General features: G+C 41.8%; 3 protein-coding genes across 10 annotated transcripts in view; all 3 read right to left on the bottom strand.

The window, feature by feature from the left end:
* Positions 1–5,607, bottom strand: part of mapkbp1 (mitogen-activated protein kinase binding protein 1) — a 60,051-nt gene extending 54,444 nt beyond the window's left edge. Inside the window, exons 1-2 of one of the 3 annotated variants that reach the window (XM_088648234.1) lie at positions 4,238–5,607; positions 3,732–3,960 (exon numbers count right to left, since the gene is read on the bottom strand). In XM_088648234.1, the coding sequence (XP_088504360.1) occupies positions 3,732–3,845 (114 nt within the window). In that variant the 5' untranslated portion in view covers positions 3,846–3,960; positions 4,238–5,607. The remainder of the gene's footprint in view (positions 1–3,731; positions 3,961–4,237) is intronic. The other 2 variants (XM_088648235.1, XM_088648236.1) reach the window with 2 other exon arrangements.
* Positions 5,608–6,543: 936 nt separating this feature from the next.
* LOC148653335 (C-C chemokine receptor type 5) lies at positions 6,544–8,136 on the bottom strand. Its single transcript, XM_088647348.1, has 3 exons — positions 7,719–8,136; positions 7,272–7,617; positions 6,544–6,568 (listed from the first exon to the last, which is right to left on the bottom strand). The coding sequence occupies exons 1-3, from the start codon at positions 8,134–8,136 to the stop codon at positions 6,544–6,546; spliced, it is 789 nt and encodes a 262-aa protein (XP_088503474.1).
* A 2,053-nt stretch (positions 8,137–10,189) lies between these two features.
* Positions 10,190–21,566, bottom strand: part of mgaa (MAX dimerization protein MGA a) — a 29,364-nt gene continuing 17,987 nt past the window's right edge. For 3 of the 6 annotated variants that reach the window (XM_088648227.1, XM_088648228.1, XM_088648230.1), the window contains exons 15-25: positions 21,122–21,562; positions 20,151–20,465; positions 18,705–20,026; positions 18,461–18,582; positions 18,011–18,059; positions 17,695–17,877; positions 16,598–16,709; positions 16,142–16,369; positions 15,359–15,556; positions 14,978–15,112; positions 10,190–14,869 (exon numbers count right to left, since the gene is read on the bottom strand). In XM_088648227.1, the coding sequence (XP_088504353.1) occupies positions 13,770–14,869; positions 14,978–15,112; positions 15,359–15,556; positions 16,142–16,369; positions 16,598–16,709; positions 17,695–17,877; positions 18,011–18,059; positions 18,461–18,582; positions 18,705–20,026; positions 20,151–20,465; positions 21,122–21,562 (4,205 nt within the window). In that variant the 3' untranslated portion in view covers positions 10,190–13,769. The remainder of the gene's footprint in view (positions 14,870–14,977; positions 15,113–15,358; positions 15,557–16,141; positions 16,370–16,597; positions 16,710–17,694; positions 17,878–18,010; positions 18,060–18,460; positions 18,583–18,704; positions 20,027–20,150; positions 20,466–21,121; positions 21,563–21,566) is intronic. The other 3 variants (XM_088648232.1, XM_088648233.1, XM_088648231.1) reach the window with 3 other exon arrangements.

The following is a 21,566-nucleotide window of genomic DNA, read 5'->3' as shown; positions in this document are numbered from 1 at the left end:
AACAAAACAAAAGGATAGTTCTATCTTGTCCTCAGACGAAAATCAACCAGGAAGATGTCAAGCTTCAGCACGTGAAATGTGGTTCAGCGAAGACGAGGATGTGATGATGAATGAGCATAGACAGCACTAGGTTTTACATCCTTACTTGAAAGTAAAACCAATCCCTTGTGCTGACAGCTTATTCATCATTAGTCCTCCAAGCACATCTTGAACAGTTTTGTGAATAAAAAAAAAACTATTTCACTTTTTCTCTGGACTAGTGATAAGGATTGCACGATATCCCTTCGAAACAAACAACCTCAATCCCTGGCCAGTTTTCAGAACAGAGTGAAGCTGGGGGAGAGGCCTTATGCCTCTTCAACCAGCCTGTACTGTAGCTTACAAAGAACAAGCCAGGATATCAGAAAGTAATGTCTCACTAAGCACCTCTGAAGCACGTAGGGTTGCTACCTTACGCATGTTGGCATAATCCCAACAGAAGTGATTATTCCTCACCCTTCAGAAGAAAAGACAAAGACCTGCTCTCACGGGATCCATACCTCTCTCATCACTGTGACCTAATCCCAAAAACTATGCAAATGAATTCAACACTGATTATCATTTAAAATAGCTCACTGTCATCTTTCCTCATTAAAGATATCTGTAAATGCTGTTCGGAACAATAAATTATTGGTTGGGAGACAAGACTCATATTCTCAGCTCCATTGTGCTGAACCAAGACAATAGAGGTCTGAAAAATACAACACTGTTGTCCACATCTAGGCTAAAGCTCTGTACCAGAGGATCATTCTTACATGTTTAAATGTCTTCAACACTGGGAAAAGCCTACTTAAAAAATAACACAGAATTGATCTGTTTTAACTTTTGAAACATGGATTCATACAGTGTATAGGCTAATAAGTGACAATTGGAATTTACATTAGTTTGTTACCCATTATTGAATTCACGGACAGGACTGCTGTTGGTTCCTTCATGACTGTGATAAAACACTGCAAAACAATCTTCCATGCGATAAAAACAACTGGGGCTCTACTGATACAAGAACTCTGACAATTGGATAGCTAAAGAAAACACATGTCAAAAGCAAGCTCTTATACCCTTTTCAGCAAGAAATTCATTTCCTTCACTTCTCAGAGAATGCTTATTTTGAGAACCTGAAATATTTCCTGCTCTACGTGATCAGTATTTTCTATCACGGGTTAAGATACACACAACTTAAGAATGTTAATAAATTCACTATTAATCTATCTGAAGTAGACATTACGGGTTTTTACTTTGGTTTTTAAAAAAATCAACGTAAGCAAATGTTGCGAGGAAGAGTGAAACAAAAAAATAGTGCAACATTCAGTCAATCCTCACATCTGCAACAGCATTCAGTGGCTAGAATTCCATATCTGAGTGTTCCCTGAGGTAGACATTTAAATAAATTCCAAACAAAGAAACACGTTGTACTGTTTGTGGGTACAATCTCTGAGACACTGGAGGTTGAAGTAAGCACAAAGCTCCTCGTACTCTTGGGACAGCTCGCGAGTGACGTTGAAAAGAGGGATAAAGCAGAGATTAACCATTTAATGAAGGGAAAAAGAGCCTTTATATGCACCCCAGTACTTCAAACATTTACCTGTGTTTGTGGGCCTTTCTAAAGAAATGCCTATCTTTTTAGACCAGAGGAAGGAAAAAAGAATACATAAACACACACCCATCTATTCAAACACACACCTGTTACAACATACATTCAAAGACAGCCACCACTAAAAAACATCAGTCAGGCTGTGGTCTCTAGCTAAGGGGATATTAAAGAGTTCCTGCATGGTCTTCAGGTTTCTGTTCCATCCTCAATAGTTCAAACAATTAACCTAATTATTGTCTTATTTACATGTTTAGGATTAAGGTCATTTACAATTGATTACTCAAAATATATAATTATAAAGTACACTTACCTATAAGACACCTTAGTGTCTACTTAGAAATATATGAATTATGGAGTCAAATAAATTATTAGACCAACAATGTAACCAAAAGCTCAGGTGGAACAAAGATACTAGGCACTCCAGGTACTCTCCGAGTTTGAGACCTCTGCTCTGCTGTACTAGGAAAATGTGAGTGCGCACAGTTGCTTAGTATTCCTGAGGTTGGTTCTCAATCTGATCTTCTTTTCAGCTCCTATTTTCTTACATTTTCCTAAGTAAAGGGAATCTGACAGGCCAAGTAATTCCCAATCACTCTAACGATATAAACTAAGAAAGACAAGATCTGGGTCACTGGATGAATCCAGGTGCTAAGAATTCACACAACTGGGGTTGCCATAGCTACAGTAGGAGTGATGGCCATAGAAAGACTTGGTCACACACCCTGGACTAACAACATACACTAAGAGGCTTTTACTACACACAGCCTGCAGTGAAACAGGACCTGCTGTAGTAATTCCACAGCCAAACATAACAGGTAGGTCATAATTGCTGCCATTACAATGAGAGGATCTATCCTATTCATATTTCAAAAAATACTTCAGTGGACTGTAACCCCAAATAGTGGGTAACATATTGACACCTTCAGGAATCAGCTGGAAAACTTGTCACATCCAAGCTGGCTTGCACCCTTTTACTGTATATATGCGTATATCAGACAGGGTGATGGCAAGTTTCCATGGTTATAAATGCATTAAAATCAAGTTATAAAATTCCTGCCACTTGACAGCTTTAGGTCTCCATTTATTAATAAACAATTATCTGATCATTTCTTCACTTTAGTGAAAAAAGCTAATACTCCAGTTGGCTGTTAAATCCAAAATGGTTTCTAGATATTTATTATCAATGTCAGTTTTTTAGCAATGACCTTAATTCCAATTCTTGAAAGACTGAATATACCTTCAGCTTTAGATGTATAGAAACGTTTTAGAATAATTATTTGCATATTGTGTAGACTGAGAAAATATGTTTGCAATGTCCCACATACCCGACACGTATCAGATAGGCTTACTTAGCTAAGGCTAATTTAAAAAGCAGGGCTGAATTTGTTCTCAAATGACTTATCTGGTTACATAATGCATTAAAAGAGAGAAAGTTCACAGACAGGTAAACATAAGAGCACAGCAGAAAACAGGGGCTTTAGCTTACCAAAGTGTACTGAGTATACAGATTCAAGTTCTATAATCTCTCGACCTCTACCCAAAACTACAAAATACGAACATACAGTACAGCGAAAGACCTGTACTCTCTTTGGAGAAGCTCGGTGTAGTTTTCTTAATGAGGCGGCATCGCTAAAGCCATTCTTCTACAAGACAAACTCGACAAAGCAACAATAACTGCAAATTGGGGATACATTTTCCAAGTCAGATTAATAATAAACGAATTTAACTAATCTTGCTTTTCATCCATTATTATAAGGAAACACGAATATTCATTATCAGTGCCAACGCAGACTAAATTTGCAAAGACCCGTCAGGACTACTGACTCGCAGGTATAAAGGTACACAGAGAATTAAAAAAAAAAATCAATGAAAATATATCAGTCAGCTAATGACGAATTTATTTGCCTGTTGCAGACTGACAACTGAAAAGAAAATAAAGGTTCCTTAATAAACTTAAAAGGTCCCCTCAATTGAAACGTATAGCTCTTTACCACAGCAGTGTTTCATTGCTCAGGTGTTGCAGTTTTGCCCGGATGTTATGCAACAAACCATAACACACAGTTTCAACAAAACATAAAAAGTCATTTGAAGTGACAATTACCTTATTCCCGAGAATTTCCTTATTGTTTCCCGTTTTATTCCTCCGCAGCTTGATGGACGGAGACCGCAGCAGATTTTTAATCCGACTCTTAATTGTTGAGCCTTCCACCGTCATCTTGAAATGTATTTTGGATTTCAGAACCAAAATGTTTGAGAATAAAAGACTAATAATCCACTGCACCGGGTGTTTTCGTCGTCCTGGTTACCAGCTGTCAAGATCTGGGGTTTATCTGACATTAAAAAATATATATAAAAAATTAATGGAGCGTTAAAACATTGAACCCCATGATAACATTGATTCGATGTTACCTTCTACTAAGATCTCGAACCAACAACATTGCACAGTTCAGTCATGAATCTTAGTCAATACCATGTGGAGGAATTCAAGCGCATAAAGACTGGCTCTTGCTTAAAGGTGATGATAAGAGATAAAGAACAGAACATCCTTCTACCGAAAGCCTTTACATCACAATGAAAAAGGGAAAACTGTGAGCGTTCAATACTTACACGGCAATGTAGATATTGAATTTTATACAAGAAATGTTATTCTTCCCGTGCATTTCTGCGAGACGCAGACAGCTCCATGGAAGCCAAAATGTTGCCATGGGATCTATTTTTGTAAAATTGTGCATGTTCCATTTCCATCGCAGTCAGCACTTCTGCAATGGTCTAGTCACACACAGCCTGTATGCTGTACCGCTTCTTCTGTAGTCGTTGCCTCTCGATTTGATCAATGGCAAAAGCGAGGTGGAAACACACTTGACTAACATCAGCAGAGAGCCGCCAACAAACACACTCAGCTGTCGATCTGTCACACTATCCCGGTGACCATAAGCGTGGCACGCCTGCGGTGGCCAATGGTCTTGCTTTCTCAGAAACTCCAGAGAATCAAATTTTTTTTAAATACTGTCGCCCATTGTTACAGTATATCGATATAATTAAAAACGCATTTGACTATAAAATGCGTGGGAATAGAATCTAATTTTTTTAATATTAATATTTAAATCATGGTAAATGTCTTAATACATTGGCTTCTACAATGCCTCTTAGGAAAAATAAATACTGCACTGTATTCAAATCTGACCGCAAAATGTCACTAAAATATCCTGCTCGCGAAAACGAACTTGCAGTGTTTTGTTCAGAGTGCAATCACGTTAATGAATTTAATTAGCCTCGGGAATGAAACGCCTTCAATCCCGCAGCCCATTTAAAAATTAATAACAATAAAAGTAATTAACATACGAATCTTTCAAAACTTCTTGCTGTTCCAATTTTTAAGAATATCTGGAATTAATTTCATTTTTAAAAGTGACTATGATTTAGTTTATCAAGGGTTAATTACCAGATGCCGAAGTTAAACATTAATTTGAGCATTATCCTAGTTTACGCATTTAAAAGTCAAAATAGTCCCGTCTCACCCTATCATTTTGGATATCATGTAGTCAACGTTTACAGCCATACTTTAAATATAACGAAAAGATGTACAGAAACCCGTACTATCACTTTTAATACTAAACTGCCTTCTTTAAAACAACTGAATAACACAGCCATGGATTGCAGAACAGCCTGTAATTATCACGGGATGACAGCTTCTACATTTCATCTATTATATGTTTTTAAATAATATTCTGCATTTCCCAGTTAGTACCATAGCGCCGTTCCGCTTTTCACTCCGGTCTCCAACGGTTTTCGGTACCGAGCGAGGTATGTGGCTACGAGGATTGTACTCCTGCATTAAAGGTCTTCTAGTCTGCAGCCACGATCGGCAAAGCCCATCTTAACCCCACACTGCACGGATAAGAAGTATAAAGAGCTGACAAGCTCCCCCCCTCATCCCCATCCCCGCTTCTCCAGTTTGCTCCGTTTTTCTATGGCAGCCCAAACGGTTCAAAAACATGGGGGCAGGCAGACAAAAGCCATGGAGCCCTTTTCCTCAAGCACGGATTACAACAAAGCAGGGAGACTCGCTGAAGTCAAATACTGCCACCTAGTGGAAACTGTCCCTGAAAAGACTCCGGGCTGTTAGGATTTCAAGTATCGTACAGCATATCTTACCTCAATGATTTCGTTTCCTCAATAATTAAAAAAAAATAAACCTGCTTATATTCACAACGACCGAAGTTGCAGACGTTCCAAGTTTAACGGTTCTTCTTTCAAAGCCGCAAGTAATGGTGACTTTCCTGCTGAAATACATCAATTCTGCTGGTGCTCGTTTCTCCGTATGGAGATAACTGTTTGCCTTTTCAGCTATTAATGGCAAAGACTTTAAACGTACCTTAAAAGTATACTTTAAAGTATATCGTACATTCAGAAAATAGAAACGAATGGATGGAAAAGAGAGGAGTCCTCAAGTCATTTTGGTCGCAAAACTGTTTTTATGATATCACTTTTAATAAGTAACCTCAATTTCGAATAAGAGAGTATGATTATTAATAGATTTCAGTTAATTTAAATGTACAAAAAACCCTCCAGATCGGCCGATGAGCACAAGCTGTAAGCATTGTTTGAACAGATCTAGCGAGTTGTAGAAGGGTTTAAGCACTGAACTACTGCTACCATCAAGGTGGGTGAGACAGAAGAGTTTCCCACTTAAGATAGGCTTGAGTCCTAGAAGACAAAAACTGGGAAGGAAAACCTCTCTTTAGATACCAGAGTGGAATTAGAAAGCTTGCAACTTGAATATCTGAAAATAAAAAGTGGTCAAATCTCGGAGAGGCGTTCGTTGAGCTTTGTGCCTCTAAAAGCTAGATTATCATTAAGGAGGTGATACAAATGTCCATCAGATATTCATCCTATGGAGGAGCCACCTGGGGTCAAGACAGGGCTCCAGGTGTAGCTCTACAGATCAGATGGGGCACCAGTACATCACAAGGCACACGTATACACAATTTAGAAACACCAATCAACCTACCCAGCATGTTTGTAAAAGGTGGGAACACCCAGAGAAAACCTGTGTGAATGGAGCAGGGGCACACTCCACACAAAAGGTGTCCCAGTCCAGAATTAAAGACCCCAAAACTGAGGAAACCGTCACCACACTGTCCTGGACTTTATTACGCTGGTTATACATCCATATATACATATGTAACATAACTAAAAACTCCTTTCCCTTCTTTTGTTTTCAGCATGGAATAAACCTGTTACCTGTTCCTTTATAAGTAATATATCTCTGTCAGTAGAGATCATTCAGGAAAAGGAGGCAGTTAAAATTTCAACTTAATTTTATTTTTATTCTCTAACAGCAGCTGTCATTTCTTTCATTTAGTACATTCAAAGGCATGAAAAATCTTGTGACCTCTGTCACTCTGAAGCATGTACTCTGTATACCATTTCCTGAATTTGTTGAAGCTACAGTAAAGTTTAAGTAAACTGTACACCACAATGTAGCTGAAATTGTAATATACAGGATGTTTTTTTTTTCTGCATTGCAGCTGGACAAGACGGATGCCGAAAATGTGAGGTTAAGATGTGAGTGGAAGCCACACGGTGGGCACAGCGAGGTGGACCACACTGATGATGAACTGCCCTGGGGCTGCCCCGCCTCTCCCCCGTCTCCTTCGTCTCCAACACCTGCAGCAGCTGTCCAGGCAGCCAGCACACCAGGAAGATCGCGATATACACCATGATCAGCCGGATGGTCTTGAACTGGCCATCGACATTTTTATTCCCCCACCTCTGGCATGACTGCACCACCCTGATCACGATCTTGATGTAGGAGGGGATAACGATGATTAAAGGGACAGCCAGCTGGAGCGAGTAGTAGGACAGGAGGTTGTACAAGGCTCTGGAGGAGTAGACCTGTGTCAAAACCAGAGCCCCACAACAATGCGTCCCATCACTGTGTTTCCTGTACAAGATGTTGGGAAAGCTGAGGTAGATCAGGAGGACTGTCAAAGCCCAGAGCATGAGGGAGACCAGGACAGCATTCCTGGGTGACTGGATCAGCCGAGACTTCAGTAAGAGCATAATTGCCAGGAAGTGGTGGCACAGATGAACATGGTGCTGGGAGTCAAGCCCAGGAAGTAGCAGGTGTTCATGATGACGCACGTTAGATAGCCCATGTTCCAGTAGCTGTGGCGGTAGCTGTTGCTCAGGTAAATAGCCCAGGTTGGCATGGATGCAAGGAAGGCCAGATCACAGAGTGCCTGCTTCAGAATGCCAATGGTAGCAGTGGTAGAGGAGGTGGCATGCCACACACAAGTCCAGATGTTCAGCAGGTTGCCCAGGATGCCCAGCAGAGAAAGGATATAGAACACATGTGGGAAGACAGCTGTGACAACCTTGGTACTACTGTGGATGTGCGAGCAGTTCAAGTCAGGTTTGTGGTCCAGTGGCAGAGTGAGTTCATTTTGCTGGCTGCAGTTGATTGCTTTGAAGGAGTTGATAGTAATGTTTGCAAAATCCATATCCAAATATTGATCCTGCACACACAAAGAAGTAAAAATTATTTGAAATTTGAAAACGGCAGTGATATAACAAGCGTTGGTTCTGCATATTACTCCTTTGAGCAATCTCTCTGCAGGTTCCTGTCTATTGACACAGTATTCTAAATTGAGAGCTTCTGATGTAAAGGATTAAATCAACTGAGGGTGACCTGGATACTCCTCCTAACCTGAAAACATTTCAAGGATGTTTGAAAGCATCAAGTCCAAGACAGGCAAGTTGATTTCCACTATTTACCTCTTGATGCAACAGTGATGCTGCTCTAAGCTAAAACGGATGGTTTCCAACTATATACGAAACAGACTAAGCAAAACAGTTTTATATGTAAACACCACCAGTTTTCTAGTCTGAGAAACCTCTTTCCAAATATTTTGAGTAAGGAAATAAAACAGAGCAATTAAATGTATAGGAATATAAAAGTAACAACAAAAAATAAACAAAAATGAATATCTAACAATAATCATTGGTAGATATTAGAAATATGCATATTTTAAGCAGACAGAACAAAGAAGAAAAATTGTTTTCATATTCTGTGAAAGAGCATTAGAAGTATAAGCAGAGGGCAGGACTGTGCTAGCCGTTTGATGAGAACAGATGGTTTTCAGCAAGGACTGAAGAGTCTTGAAACAGACTGGATGGGTTCACAACATGCACATTCGCAAGGTACAGAACAATAATTTACCTGTTAGATTTACTAGTGAAGTATAAAGTCAAACACCGACCTTTACCAAGTGCGCCAAAACCCCCAGGAAATGAATGTAACCTGACTCACGCAGACATCAATTGTCACGCACTTTAATATTTCCAGGTCCACATATAGTGGTCTTTAGCTCTGGCGATGGAGGAGTTTATATCATTCTATTTACAAACGAGCCCCCTGAGGAAAAAACTCCAGTAAACCATACTGTATGTAGAAATACAGCAAACTGAAATGTCGCCAGTTAAGGTTACTGGTCAACCAAAGGGAGACTAGTGAAACCATTTCACTCCCAAAGAGCTGACTGAAAATGTCAGAATGAAAAAAAAAACACCCAAGAGGAACAGATTGAATGTAGTTTATGATCCACAATAAGTGTGCAGGTAAAGAGCAGAAGTTAAGAGGAAGTGCACAGATGCCGAACTATTAGTATCTGAAACACGTTAAAAGCACAATTAAAAACACTTTACAAGCACTGTTCAATTTTTGGCTTCAAAGGTCTGAGTAAAATAAAGTAATATTTTTGGCATTCGTTGTCATGCAACATCCAGTTCAACATTCCTTTCTAATTTTTCCAGTTAACACACAAACCTTGTTACACACAAAATTAGGAGTGCTCACGCAATTTGGGCACTCTGGATACAAGTGTTTTGTCTGATCAATCTATCAAGAAGTTTGCAGGTGTCACTAATCACTATTCCCCCAACCCGATGAATTTACATTTCATTCCTGCAGTTTATCAATTGATATACATTGTACGGTTGTGCCTTTTGTCTTCATCATTTGTTGAAAGAGACACCTTTCTTCTCAACAGAGTATAAACATGATGTACAATGGTCACAGCTATACTAAATAATCATGACTTTACTGAAATTATGTGTATGTTTTTTAATTAAATACATATGGGAATAGTTCTCAAAGGCACTCTCTACCCTTGGCAACACACTCGCCTCTTCAAACTCTTGGGCGGGGCTAGCAGTGGTTTCAGAGATGGACGCGCCTCTCCTCCAATCAGTGCTGATCCTCTGGTACAGGGGTGTGGTGCCAGTGATGTGAGTCCAAGGTGGGCGGCAAGAAGGAGCCTCTCTGTACTTCCTCATTCTCCTGTGTGCGCTCACGATGTTCACATCTGGGAGATGTGAATCATACACAATTGGCAATTCCACACTAAGTGGATACAACAAAAACAAGTGGGTATTTTACATAAATTGGGTGTTTTCTATATCTACTATCGTCATGTGGGCTTCTGAAAATAAACACAGATTCAATATCTGAAAAAAGTGGTGGAAAACAGGATAAATAAAAAAATACAACACAAATTCATCTATAGTTACAATTTATTTAAAGGCCGCCTTTCTCTTATTTAAACTCTGGAGACATCAATGTTTTGAGTAGTACAGATCTTTATAAAAATAGTGTCTTTGTCCTTACAAAAACTGCCTACATATACAGTGCAAACTGCCTAGATTTTCCCAAAAAAGCATAAAAAATAATCACAATATTTACATTTTTCTTCAACAAGGAAAATACAGAGAACAGCAGGGATTTCAGTATTTCATTGGTTATAAATCATCTGTAGACATTTGGGATACCAGATTTAACAAAAAAGATTGTTGCTAATTCTACAGATACAACTTAACTTTCCTTCTTGAAGACAACAGTGCTTAATGACTTCATATCATCACTCACTGTTAAACGTTTGCACAAAGTTTTTTTAATTTAATATTTACATATTTACTCACATTTACTCACATAAGTGGTTACTCTGGTTACTAAGTGTAAACTGTGGACAGGTTTATTTTGCAACAGGGAAGGTACTGGTGAGATTCCTGGGACAAAGCTAGGAATACAAGGTGTATTTCAGATACCGTGGATAGATATAAAAAATATGCATACAGTTTCTTCAGTTTGTTAAAAATTGCTTTGCATTAGGCACATGAGGGCTCTGCACATAGGTGTTGGGAAAAAAATGGGAGTGTACATTTAAAATAACAGTCTGCTGAAACAGATACAGAGATCCAGCCACCATACTGAAGATGATATTTCTCACAGCTGTAGCTAAAGGTGATTTTTTAAAATTACATTGATGTCAACACTTCGCAATTCTATCCAGTAGTCCTATTTGAGAAGGGTATCAAGCCTGAAATTTTCTCAGCCGCCTAACTGAAGTGCGGTTTATCTAATCCCAACAGTGCTTTTGTACCAATGGCTAGCATTTGTACGTAGGAATGGAGCACAGCTGCTACCTAATGAAGAGAGTTAAACTTTTAGGATCGTGCAGAATTCCAAAACTATTCTTCTATCAAATCATATTAATGTTGAAGAATACCAACTCATTTTCACTTTTGTTTTCAAACACCTGAAGAACCACGGGCCATTCATCGGAGACTGAAACCTTTGGATGAAAGCCACAAACCCAGTAAGATGACATCTAACATGAGGCAGGCAGTGTGTAATTAAACAGACTTAACATCAACCAGACTTAATTTAATTGAAAACATCCTAAAGCTATATTCCTAGAATCTTAGCAGCTACAGGTTTGTAATTAAAGATAACTGCATATAAATATTTTACAAATTGGTAGACCTACAAAGAGAAGTAAAACTAGACCAGGAAAGCATTTTTGTACTTTTATAAAGGAAAAATTAAACCATTCCTTATATTCATGCCACCTACAAAATTAACACAGCCTGTGATAAGTTATTTACTTATTTAAAAGAAAAACTAGGAGCATGTGTATTATGGCTTCTCATGTCTTTAAAAGGAATAATTAAGACATTAACTTTGGATAATGAAGTACAAGAGTCTTGCACAGCATTTAAATCTGGTCTTAATTAGCTTTTACTGCAGATTTAGATCGAGGGGTGCTATTCATATTAAGTGCTTTTCCAACTTTTACAAATCTATAACAGGAATAAATATTAATGCTATCTTTTGACATGAGTTTTGTCCCCTTAAATGCACATTAACCATTACATATCACCTAATGCAAGAAAAAGATGTTATCAAGATGAGAATGGATGTACTTTGCCGTCAGTCCACTTAGGCTTTCCTACCAATCCCTAACAATGGGGAAATCACCTTTACGATTACCTGCACCAGATCAGAGAATTTTATATTATTTATTATTACACTGGACATAAATGATCAAAACAGCACTGGTGATTTCACTTTTACAGAATTACACCATCCGGCTGTAGTGGAAAAGTTTATAAATGTTCACTGGCAAAGCAACACTACTGAAAAGAAAATTGCATATTACATTAAGTGTTTGGAAAATAAAACTCCATTAATCTCCATTATTAGCTTTTAACGTGAGTCAGTCTATATAGTGCAAATATATGGCACTCTACTCAATAAGTTAATTAAAATGCAAAAAGGTCTACATTAAACAGTCAACGATGGAATTATACACCAGGGACTGCTTTTCTTCTTACAAGTTTTTTTATCCTCTCAATTGTTTTCTGTTTATGCTATAAGAGACAAATTTTCAAAATATTAGTAGTATTAGTCTCACTCCATAGGCTACCTCCTGACTCTATGACTTTTATGCTCCGGTCACACCAATAGTACCATTATCTGCTATGGGCTATTTATCACACATTATTGAGTAACTTTAAATTAAGAAAATATTTAACAAAAAGAAAAAAAAATCTCCGCCAACACTTCAAACTCTGTTCCAATAGGCATAGTGTGCTGTAACACTGCTCTCCGCAACAACAGAATATAAATTTGGAAGGAAGTATTATTCATCATCCAAGTTAAAACATTGTGCAAAGATACACATTCTTCCTAGTTTTTCATCAATGTGGTATTTCAAACAATTAAACGTTTGACTCGTGGTTCTGGGCAGGTGGCTTGGAGGTTTCCAGTGCTGACCTGCATAGGAGAATCAAGACTTTTAAATGCTAAGAAAGAGTCTTTAACAAAGAACCTCCCTCATCAGAAATGCATATATGGGCACCCAGCCAGCAAAGGCACTTGGAACACAGATTGAGATCTGTGGTCCAGATGTCACCCTCCCTTTCACAGAGACCCAAAGGTGAAAAAGGATCTTTGTTCTGTCCTAGGTGGGTGGGAAAGCATCTTAGTTTGAACTACATGATCTCCTAGCTGAAAACATAAAGTAACACTCCACAACAACAAAGGATCTTTCCAGAAATAGCGCCCGCCCTCTAACCCCTGCCCTATTTTTGCTTTGGTGCTGTTCTTAGTGTTGCAGTAAAGCTAATTCCTATCATTAATGTTCCAATTTTTTCTTCTCTACACAAACCACAGAGCATGCGAGATACTGTGAAGTCCAGCAGGGTAAAAGCGGTCTGTCCCGACACAAAGTCTTTAAGAAGTATCACTCACAAAGGGAAGGGATCTGTCTATGTGTATGTGCAAAAACAAACCAGAGATGTATTGCAATATTAGGAACAAAGCCACTGAGACTATTAATGCATGCAGAGATGGCACAAGATAGTATCCAATGTTTCCTTTCCCTGGCTTCTATGAATGATTAATTTAGCACTTAATCAAACATGCTAAAATGGAACTAATTAAAACTCTAGCAACTACAAGTATCTTACATCTTTGAATATGTGATGCAATATCCCTTACATTTTACAATTGCACTACCCTTCAAAAAAAATGAAGAATAAGCAGAAGGACAGTATAATATTCCTTATTCCTACAGTAAGAACGGTCAAGGGTAGCTCTCCCACTGTGCAAGAGAGCAGGTTAAGACTCTGCCCTTGAAACGTGAAACAAAAACCTCTCTCCTTTGGATCTCTGTTAGGCACATCAGGTAGTGCCTTTGGATATATTCCATACATATATACAAATTAACAAGTCTTTCAAAGAAAAACCAACAATATAATTCTCCCTGATTTTTCTGCACATAATTGAGGACTACTATGAGGATGGGTGGGGTGAACCGTCTTTACTTAGATTTACAGGAGCCAGTGATTTCATGGCTTTTGAACTTAATGACAAGCTGTCCAAAGAAGGGTTACTGCTCGTTTTCAGTCCAAGGGGAGCCAGCCTGGGCATAGGCCTCCAGGAGACTTCGCCATCGTTACTGGTGCCTCTGGAGCTGGCTGCCGCTGCAGGCACAATGCCAGCTTTCATCTGCAGCAAGGGGGGAGGCGTGAGGGAACCCCCCTTGCCAGACTGGGGTGGGCTCTGTTGGCCACAGCCATTGGCCACCCTGTTACTCTTAGGAACCGAATCCAAGAGCTCGGATCCAATAACACTCTTCACATAATCCCCCCTTGCCGACTTTGGTTTGCTCTTGACATGACTTAAATCCTTGGACTTGAGCAGATCCTCGTCCAGCTGTAAGAAGAGGGGGCTGAGAGCACTGTCCTCATCTGGTTCAGCCCCACCCTCCCCTTGCTTGGAGCTGCCCTCCTCCTCTGACAGCTCTGCCCCTGGCTTCTTCTGCCCCAGCAGGCTGCGGTGGGCAAAGCGGGCCTGTGTGACAGCAGGCAGCCCAGAGCTGTCATTGTTCATCTGCTGGTTGAGAAAGACTATCTCGTTGAGCAGCGATGTCAAAGTCTCATCCTCTGAATCCTCATCCTCGTCATCGTCATCGTCTTCGTCCTCCTGGCTTGAGGCTAGGTCTCCTACCAGGGAAAGCCCGCTCCTTTCATCTGATCTACCACTCTTCTCCCCATCCTCCGGGTCGTCCACGTCATCTGTGGTCTCCCGTGTGTTGCGGATGGGCATGACCCAATCTCCTGTTATCTCCCCATCGTCGAGGCCCTCTTCCTTCTTTTTATGCGACACTGGAGCTGATGAAGACTTTGGGGCATCCCTTTGCTCGGCCATGCCTGAGGGAGCCTGATCCTTTTTGAGCTCCAGACCACAATCCAAGGAGGAGCTCAGAGACTGGGAGGCTCCGTGCTCGTCTGGAATGCGTCGATTTCTCCGCTCCTTTTTGTCGGCAGCTTTCTTCGAGGATAACAGTGAGGCCAAACTGACAATCTTGGGCATGCTGAAGCCTTCCCTCACTGCAAATAAAAATATACAAATCCGCACTATTAGCATCAAATAACATTAAAATCTTTGCAAAAATAATTAAATGGATAATGCCTGCTTCTCCTCTGCTCCACAACTACCTGCTGGGTTGTCCTTTGCCTGAGCAGGTTTGGAGTCTTTGTTAGGTGCAGAGACGGGAATGGACAATTCTGGAAAGTTTTTCACCTGAAATGGAAGAGATATTCCAGGGACCTCAATAGTCACGGAAGCTACACCTGAAATGGGGGGGGAAAAAAGATTCTTAAAATCCTAAACTGTGGGCTTTCATTAAACCGTTTCATTTTACACTTCTATATAGGCGTAGTAATGACAGTAGTAATTTTAGACCAGCATTGATCCCCTAGTAAAGACACCAGTTATTTTAACAAGATTAATATCTTAAAACCATCAGTTATTGTAAGATTTAACATGCAGCAAAAGCAGGAGACGGCAATTGGCTTTCAGGTCTAACCACGGCATACCAGGGATTGAAGAAATGGGCACGCCTTCAATTTCAGCAGTAAGAGCGTTTGTGTCCGAGTGCAGGATGGTGCTCGACAGAGGACTGGCTGCAGGGGCATGAGCCTTGAACGTTAAAATGCTTCCCTCTGCTGGCACCGTGCTGCTGCCAGCACTCAAGGACGGACTGGCCAGTGGAGACGACACTGAGCTGGGTAAGCCTATAGAACAGGAACAGGGAGAGATTGCTTCTTCTACTGTCATACGGCATTTTAGTCATAAAACCTGAGGAAAAAGAGGCTTGAGTCCCAATTGTCATCAGTCTACAAATAAGGCTTTTCAAAATTACATTTACGTTTTTTCATTTCAATAAAAAAAAGACTCTTCTTTGGCCTCACAGTTTTGCAAGAGAAGCTGATTAAGCGTTTTTCATAAAATGATGGTGCTCAGACCACGTGACCAACCACTCATAGGCATGGCAAAGCATGGCTCATAAAGTTTCAAACATTACCGAATTCCAGTTTCGATTCAGTTTCGATCAGATACAAATTACTCAAATCTTTGTCAAAAATTCAATATGGCTCCCAAATAATGTGGCCTTGTGGTATAATTTTACTCTGACACAACATGATCCAATGGAGTTTTTTTTGGTGACTAGTGCCATAAATTTTCAGCTAAGGGTGGGTGTAACCCTGTTTTGTTCTCATTTGGGGTTACAGACTGAGAATTTCTCCCTGGCTGAAAATGGCAAAGTTCACGTGTTCGCCTTTTCTGACTTGGGTCGAAAAGTGGGTGACTGAGCTGACCTGTGGGCTGGGGGGCTGATGACCTCCTCTTGGACAGGATCAGGGGTCTTCTGACAGGTGAGCTTGGACTGGTCAGGCTGCCCATACTCAAGGCTGGCTCCGGGTGAGGCTGTGTAGTCACCGTCTTGCTACTGTTTCTCTGGGCCAACTTCTTCCGCTGAGTCTCCAGCGATTTCTGTTTGGCACAGATATACTCCAGCTTCTTGATTATCAATTCCTCCGTCTTTCCTGCAGAAAGAACATAACCAGAGTCTCGGGATAAGGAAATATAACATATATATATAAGAAATACGTCTATATTTATCAAGTAAATTTTAATGTACTGTACCACCAACATAAAAAATAATTAACAGGATTCAGAGGACAGTTATGGTGGATGATTATACTTAATTTCTTACAAAACAGAAATACATTAAGGTATACCTCTAATGTACATCTCATTAAAACCAGACTTACCAGACGTCTGGGCAACCTTTTTGATGAAGACAGATCTCTTCCGCGTCAGCATGTTCTTCTGTGCTTCCAGCCGGTCAGACTCATCGACCAGAGCCTGGATCTCATTGAGAGCCTGAAAATGGCAAAGGATTATCAAGAACAGGAAAGGAACAGCCGTGGCAGCTCGGTCCCTGAATACTTTGGCAGGGTGACTAGAGGCTAGATGGAGCCTAGATGGAATCAGGTACATTTTCCTTTGTATGGGAATCTTGAGAAGCTCCTCTTTTTCCTTTCTTCAGTTTTTAATACAGGACCCACAGAAACCCAGCCTGCTCTTCTTCTTTCAGTGGCAAAGGTGGCAGCAGTCAGTCGGTAACAAGTCCTCCTCATCCTCCCCCTCCAACAGAGCTGGTCAGCCCATCCCTCACCAAAAGGGAACATTACAGACTTCCTCCTTTCTTAACAGCAATGGTGAAACATATAGCTCACGCTTAAAAAGCGCACACTATACTAGAGACAGTGGTGAAAGAATTAACTTTAAAAAAATGTATAAATCATGTACTGAACATTTCATTACTTTAAAATGTACTGCTCAGCAGTAAATCACAAAATAACATACATGGTAAATAATGTAATCCCTTTAGTGCTGCCATGATATGAACACAACAGGGATTACTCAAAATACTCAAAATGTTCAACAAAACGAGTATACATGAAGTCACGTGCATGATAAAAAAATGAAAGTCAAATGGAGCCCTAGTGGTAAGAGGCCACAGCAGGCCTATTATGCTCTAAATAAACACCATGGACGGAAGGAACTCACGTCACTACTTGCTCTTTACTTATCTAAAACAACCCCCCTGTAACATGAAAGTGTTTTTATAGTACTCTTGGGAGGTTTTTACATAAAGTCGAATTTACATAAGTTGAATCTTGTGTAACCTGGGGAGAGAGTGAACTGTATTATATTATTTTACTTATTTTGAGAATGTTTAGAAAGACAAGGGTTTGGCACAAAATCTGGAGTAATCGCAAATCTTGTGTATTAGTAAATATTAGAATTGTGGGCAGGGACAATCAAGGTGCAGGGATTAGAAACACAAAGTTGACTCTCTTACCTGCCGGAGGATGTAAAACTTGGATGCCTTGGGCAGGTTTTCCAGGCCCAGCACTTTCTTCATGTTATCGAAGAGCTCCCTCAGTTCGCTGCGCCGTCGGCGCTCGTTGACCGTGTGGTTGATCCGCAGTGAGGAGGCACTTCCCACCTCGTCTTCCTCTCTGCCGCCAGGCTGGAGCTTTAGCTGAGCCAAATTAAAACATCAAGAGAATATTCACTTTGGATTTTTGCTTCGCCATTATTGTATCTTAGAAATAAACCCCCAAATTCATTAAGCCTTTAACTGTAAAAGGTCATTTAAAAAAAAAACAGCATACCTTTGGTTTCATTCCAGAAGCTTTCCTCTTCGCTTCATGAATGCTCCGTCTGTGAAACAGTTTTGGTAATGTTTATATCATAGAAGTAGTTTTGTCTTTATATTAATAAATCATGTACTGAACAAAAAGTTCAGTACATGATTTATTAATCATTTATTAATCATGAATAGAAAACAAGCAGCTCAAAGTTGTCCTAGCAAACATCTCTTTTTAAGTTTTGAAATAGATTGGCGTCATTTTTCTCTGAATACCCGGTTTCAATACAGTAAATCCTTACAGCTGAACCTAAATCCTGAGAAGAGAACAAGGATTAACTTGCATGCATCTCACTGTCACGCAAGATATCCGAAACCTGCAGTTCACCAATCCTGTTAACATATTTCCAAACAAAAACATAAAACAGAAGTAAAGGCATTTTGGAATTCCAAGAGCCTCAACCTCCATCCTTACACTTTATCAAGCTTCATCTGGACAGCCACGGCCTTTAGCCGAGCAATATTGATCTTCTCGGAAAGCTCCTCAACCGTCTCGATATCGATGGCTTCATCTTCCTCACTCAGGTCAGACTCCTCCTGTTGGAGGAAAAAGGAAAGTTTGTGTCACAGGGAGATCAGCACCACACTGTTTGAACTTAACATATACCAGCGATACACATCATCTATGCAAATATAAGGACAGGTATTGTTTCTCTTACACTGGCAGGCTCATTATCCTCTTCCTCACTATCGTCCTCGCTCTCATCTTCTTCTTCCACGTCAACCTCAGAATCGCCTGTTTGTTCACCCTCCACTCCCTCCACCTCCCCCTCCTCCAGGTTTCGTACCTCTTCCTTTATCTCCACTCTGGAGCTCTCACCACTTTTGGTGCGAGTCCAGTCTTTAGTATCCACAGAGGGATGAGTACATGGTTCAGTGCAACTCAGACTTTCTGAGCCCTCCTCCTCAGATGCTGGCCTACCAGGTCGCGTCTCACCAGATTTCCCCGAGCTCACGTCTTCTTTAGAAAATGTACGAGGTAGAGACTGTTTAGAAGTACAGGACTCCGCACAAGTTTCGCCAGAAGAATGTTTTGCCAGCGAGTCCTTAACACACGATACTGAAGACTTTGAGCTGCCACTAAGAACGGCGATGGGAGCAGGTTGACCAGATTCCAGTACAGTCTTACTGGGTTTGTGGTTTGTTACACCAAGCTCGGGGTCAGTCTCACTCTGCGGTTTTGGCAGACTTCCATCCAGAAGTGTTTCAGAGTCCTGCATCTGGCCAGATGTGTAGGAATGGTCAGAATCACTGCCTTTTAACTCAACAGGATCCCGCCCACTGGTGTAAGAATGATCAGAGGAAACGATGCCTGCTGGCGTTACATCCTGTAGCGACGCGTCTGTGTCCTCAGCCTCTGAGTGGTCAGGACTTTCTTCCTTTTGCTGGGTTTTTGCAGGATCAGACGCTTTTTGAGCTTCCTTCACCTTTCCCTGCTGCAGAACCACTTCTGCGTGTGCAGGAGCATGTTCCTGGGGAGCTTTAGGGGAACCCTTTGCCTTTGGAACCTGCTTCTGTACTTCTAGCAAGACCGGCTGCACAAGTTCTGAACTGGGCTTGGCTGCGGAAGCAGCGGTGGTTTTTGGGATCTGAAGCAAAGTGAAGCCACCGCTCTGGATGGGAAGCACACTAGCCTGAGAGCCAGGGAGCTGACCACCCGAGCTATAGGTGATGAGCTTGGATTCCGGTCCCTGAACTGACAGCTTAGTCCCGGTGGCAGGAGAAATTCTGAGGGTGTAGGTTTCTGTGTGTCCCATTATGCTGGGGACTGTCCCCGTCTTCGCAGCCTGAGAGACGGCGGATGGTGCAGACCCTGCTGCAGCAGATGCCTTTGACCCTGAGGTGGGAGAAGTTGCTGAGGTGCTTGGGGAAAGCCCAGCGAGGACTGCAGTGCTGCACACAGGAGACTTAGCAGCAGCAGCAGGGGGCGTAGTGGAGTCTGGAGGCGGATGTGGAGGGGCCGGTAAACGGATCACAGAACCTACAAAGCAAATAAGACATTTTTAGTTTCTAGGACAACACTCAAGGGTAAAAAAACATCTGACTTAAACTACCATGAGAAAATGAGTCATTAACAAGGTGAGCAGCAAAAGAGGTAACCTCACCTGGGTTGCGGATGAGCACGTTGGGCTGGACTGTGCGGAGCTGGCTGAGAGGGACCAGCTGAATGAGCTGTCCGTTGGGGTGGCGGAACAGCGTGGTGCCGGTGGAGCTGCGGACCGGCTGCAGCACCATCCTCTGACCCGGAGACAGCTGAGGGCCCAGAGAGGGCGTGGCCGGGCGTACTGCTGGGGAGGAGGGCTGGACTGGGATGAGGAGCAGGCGGGTGCCAGGGCGTCGATTTGTGGGGTTCACGCCACCCGTGGGGCTGCCTCCACTTGGGACGCTCATCGCCGGGGCGGTGGACTGTGGGGTCTCCTCTGAAAAAACATCACAACAGTGGTGGTCAAACTCTCGAGACCGTGAAGAGAGACTCTCGTAGTGTCAAAAACGGTTCTGTCACTGAAATGAGTGCAAGTATCTTGGCAAAATCCAAAGTATGCAAAACACCAGAGCTGATCTCGTTTGTGCTGACCTAGAAAAGCTTAGCACAGTGTGCGATTTACAGCACCGATTCGTCTAAACTTTAGCAGTAAACTAGAGTAACAAGAAGGACACCAAACCATACACCAAACTATACCTATCATACATCAAAAGGCATGTAATAATGAATACAAAGAGGTAACAGAATATTAAGAAATTAAAAATAAAATGCATGGCAGCATGTTCACAATGCAGTTTATGTCATGTCAAAACCACATAACCTCACACTGCACAATGAAATGCACGAGCTGCAGCTGGCACTCAGGACTCGAATGCAAGCTAGGCTGGAAATGAAGGATCATGGAACCACAAGACAAATCACGATACCCGGAACTGCAACAGGTACACGGGCAAGCCCACCGGATGGAAGAAACGTGCTGCTGCACCTCATTTGGATTGGTGGTGTGTGGGGACAAGATGGCGATTTGGAAAGCTGGACAGACCACAGACACAGAGCGGCTTGAGCACAGTGGGCTGCGGGAACACAGCTTACCCAGTCGGAGGTTAGGAGAGAGAGAGAGGAAGGTGATGGGGAGACCCTGAGGCCCTGCTGCAGACACCTTAATGACAGTGGCAGAACTGGACGTACTGGTGCCGGAGGTGCCGGAGGCAGTGGAAGCACTACTGTTACTGGTTGGAGGGACCACCTCAACACTAGGGCTCTCGGGAGAAGACTGCCCCCTAGGGCTTGCCTTGGAGGCAGAATTCACTGAGGGGGAAGGGGAAGGAGGCCCAGCCCTCGCCACCTGCTCTGCCCGAGGGGTCCGAGCAGGCAGAGCCGAGCTGACCACCACCAGGGGCGCAGACGACAAGGTGAATTTGTGCACGCCGCTGACCAACTGAGGAGTACTACTGCCAGGCAGTCTCTGCTGCAGGGAGCTGATCCTGTTGACCACAAACTGGGTGAAGACCTTCCCAACTGTGGGCTTGGGTACTGC

This window comes from Lepisosteus platostomus, chromosome 10 (genome assembly GCF_059453375.1).
Source record: "Lepisosteus platostomus isolate fLepPlt1 chromosome 10, fLepPlt1.hap1, whole genome shotgun sequence".
NCBI classification, from domain to species: domain Eukaryota; kingdom Metazoa; phylum Chordata; class Actinopteri; order Semionotiformes; family Lepisosteidae; genus Lepisosteus; species Lepisosteus platostomus.
The sequence above is the reverse complement of the archived record's forward strand: the minus strand, read 5'-3'. Positions and strand labels throughout refer to the sequence as shown.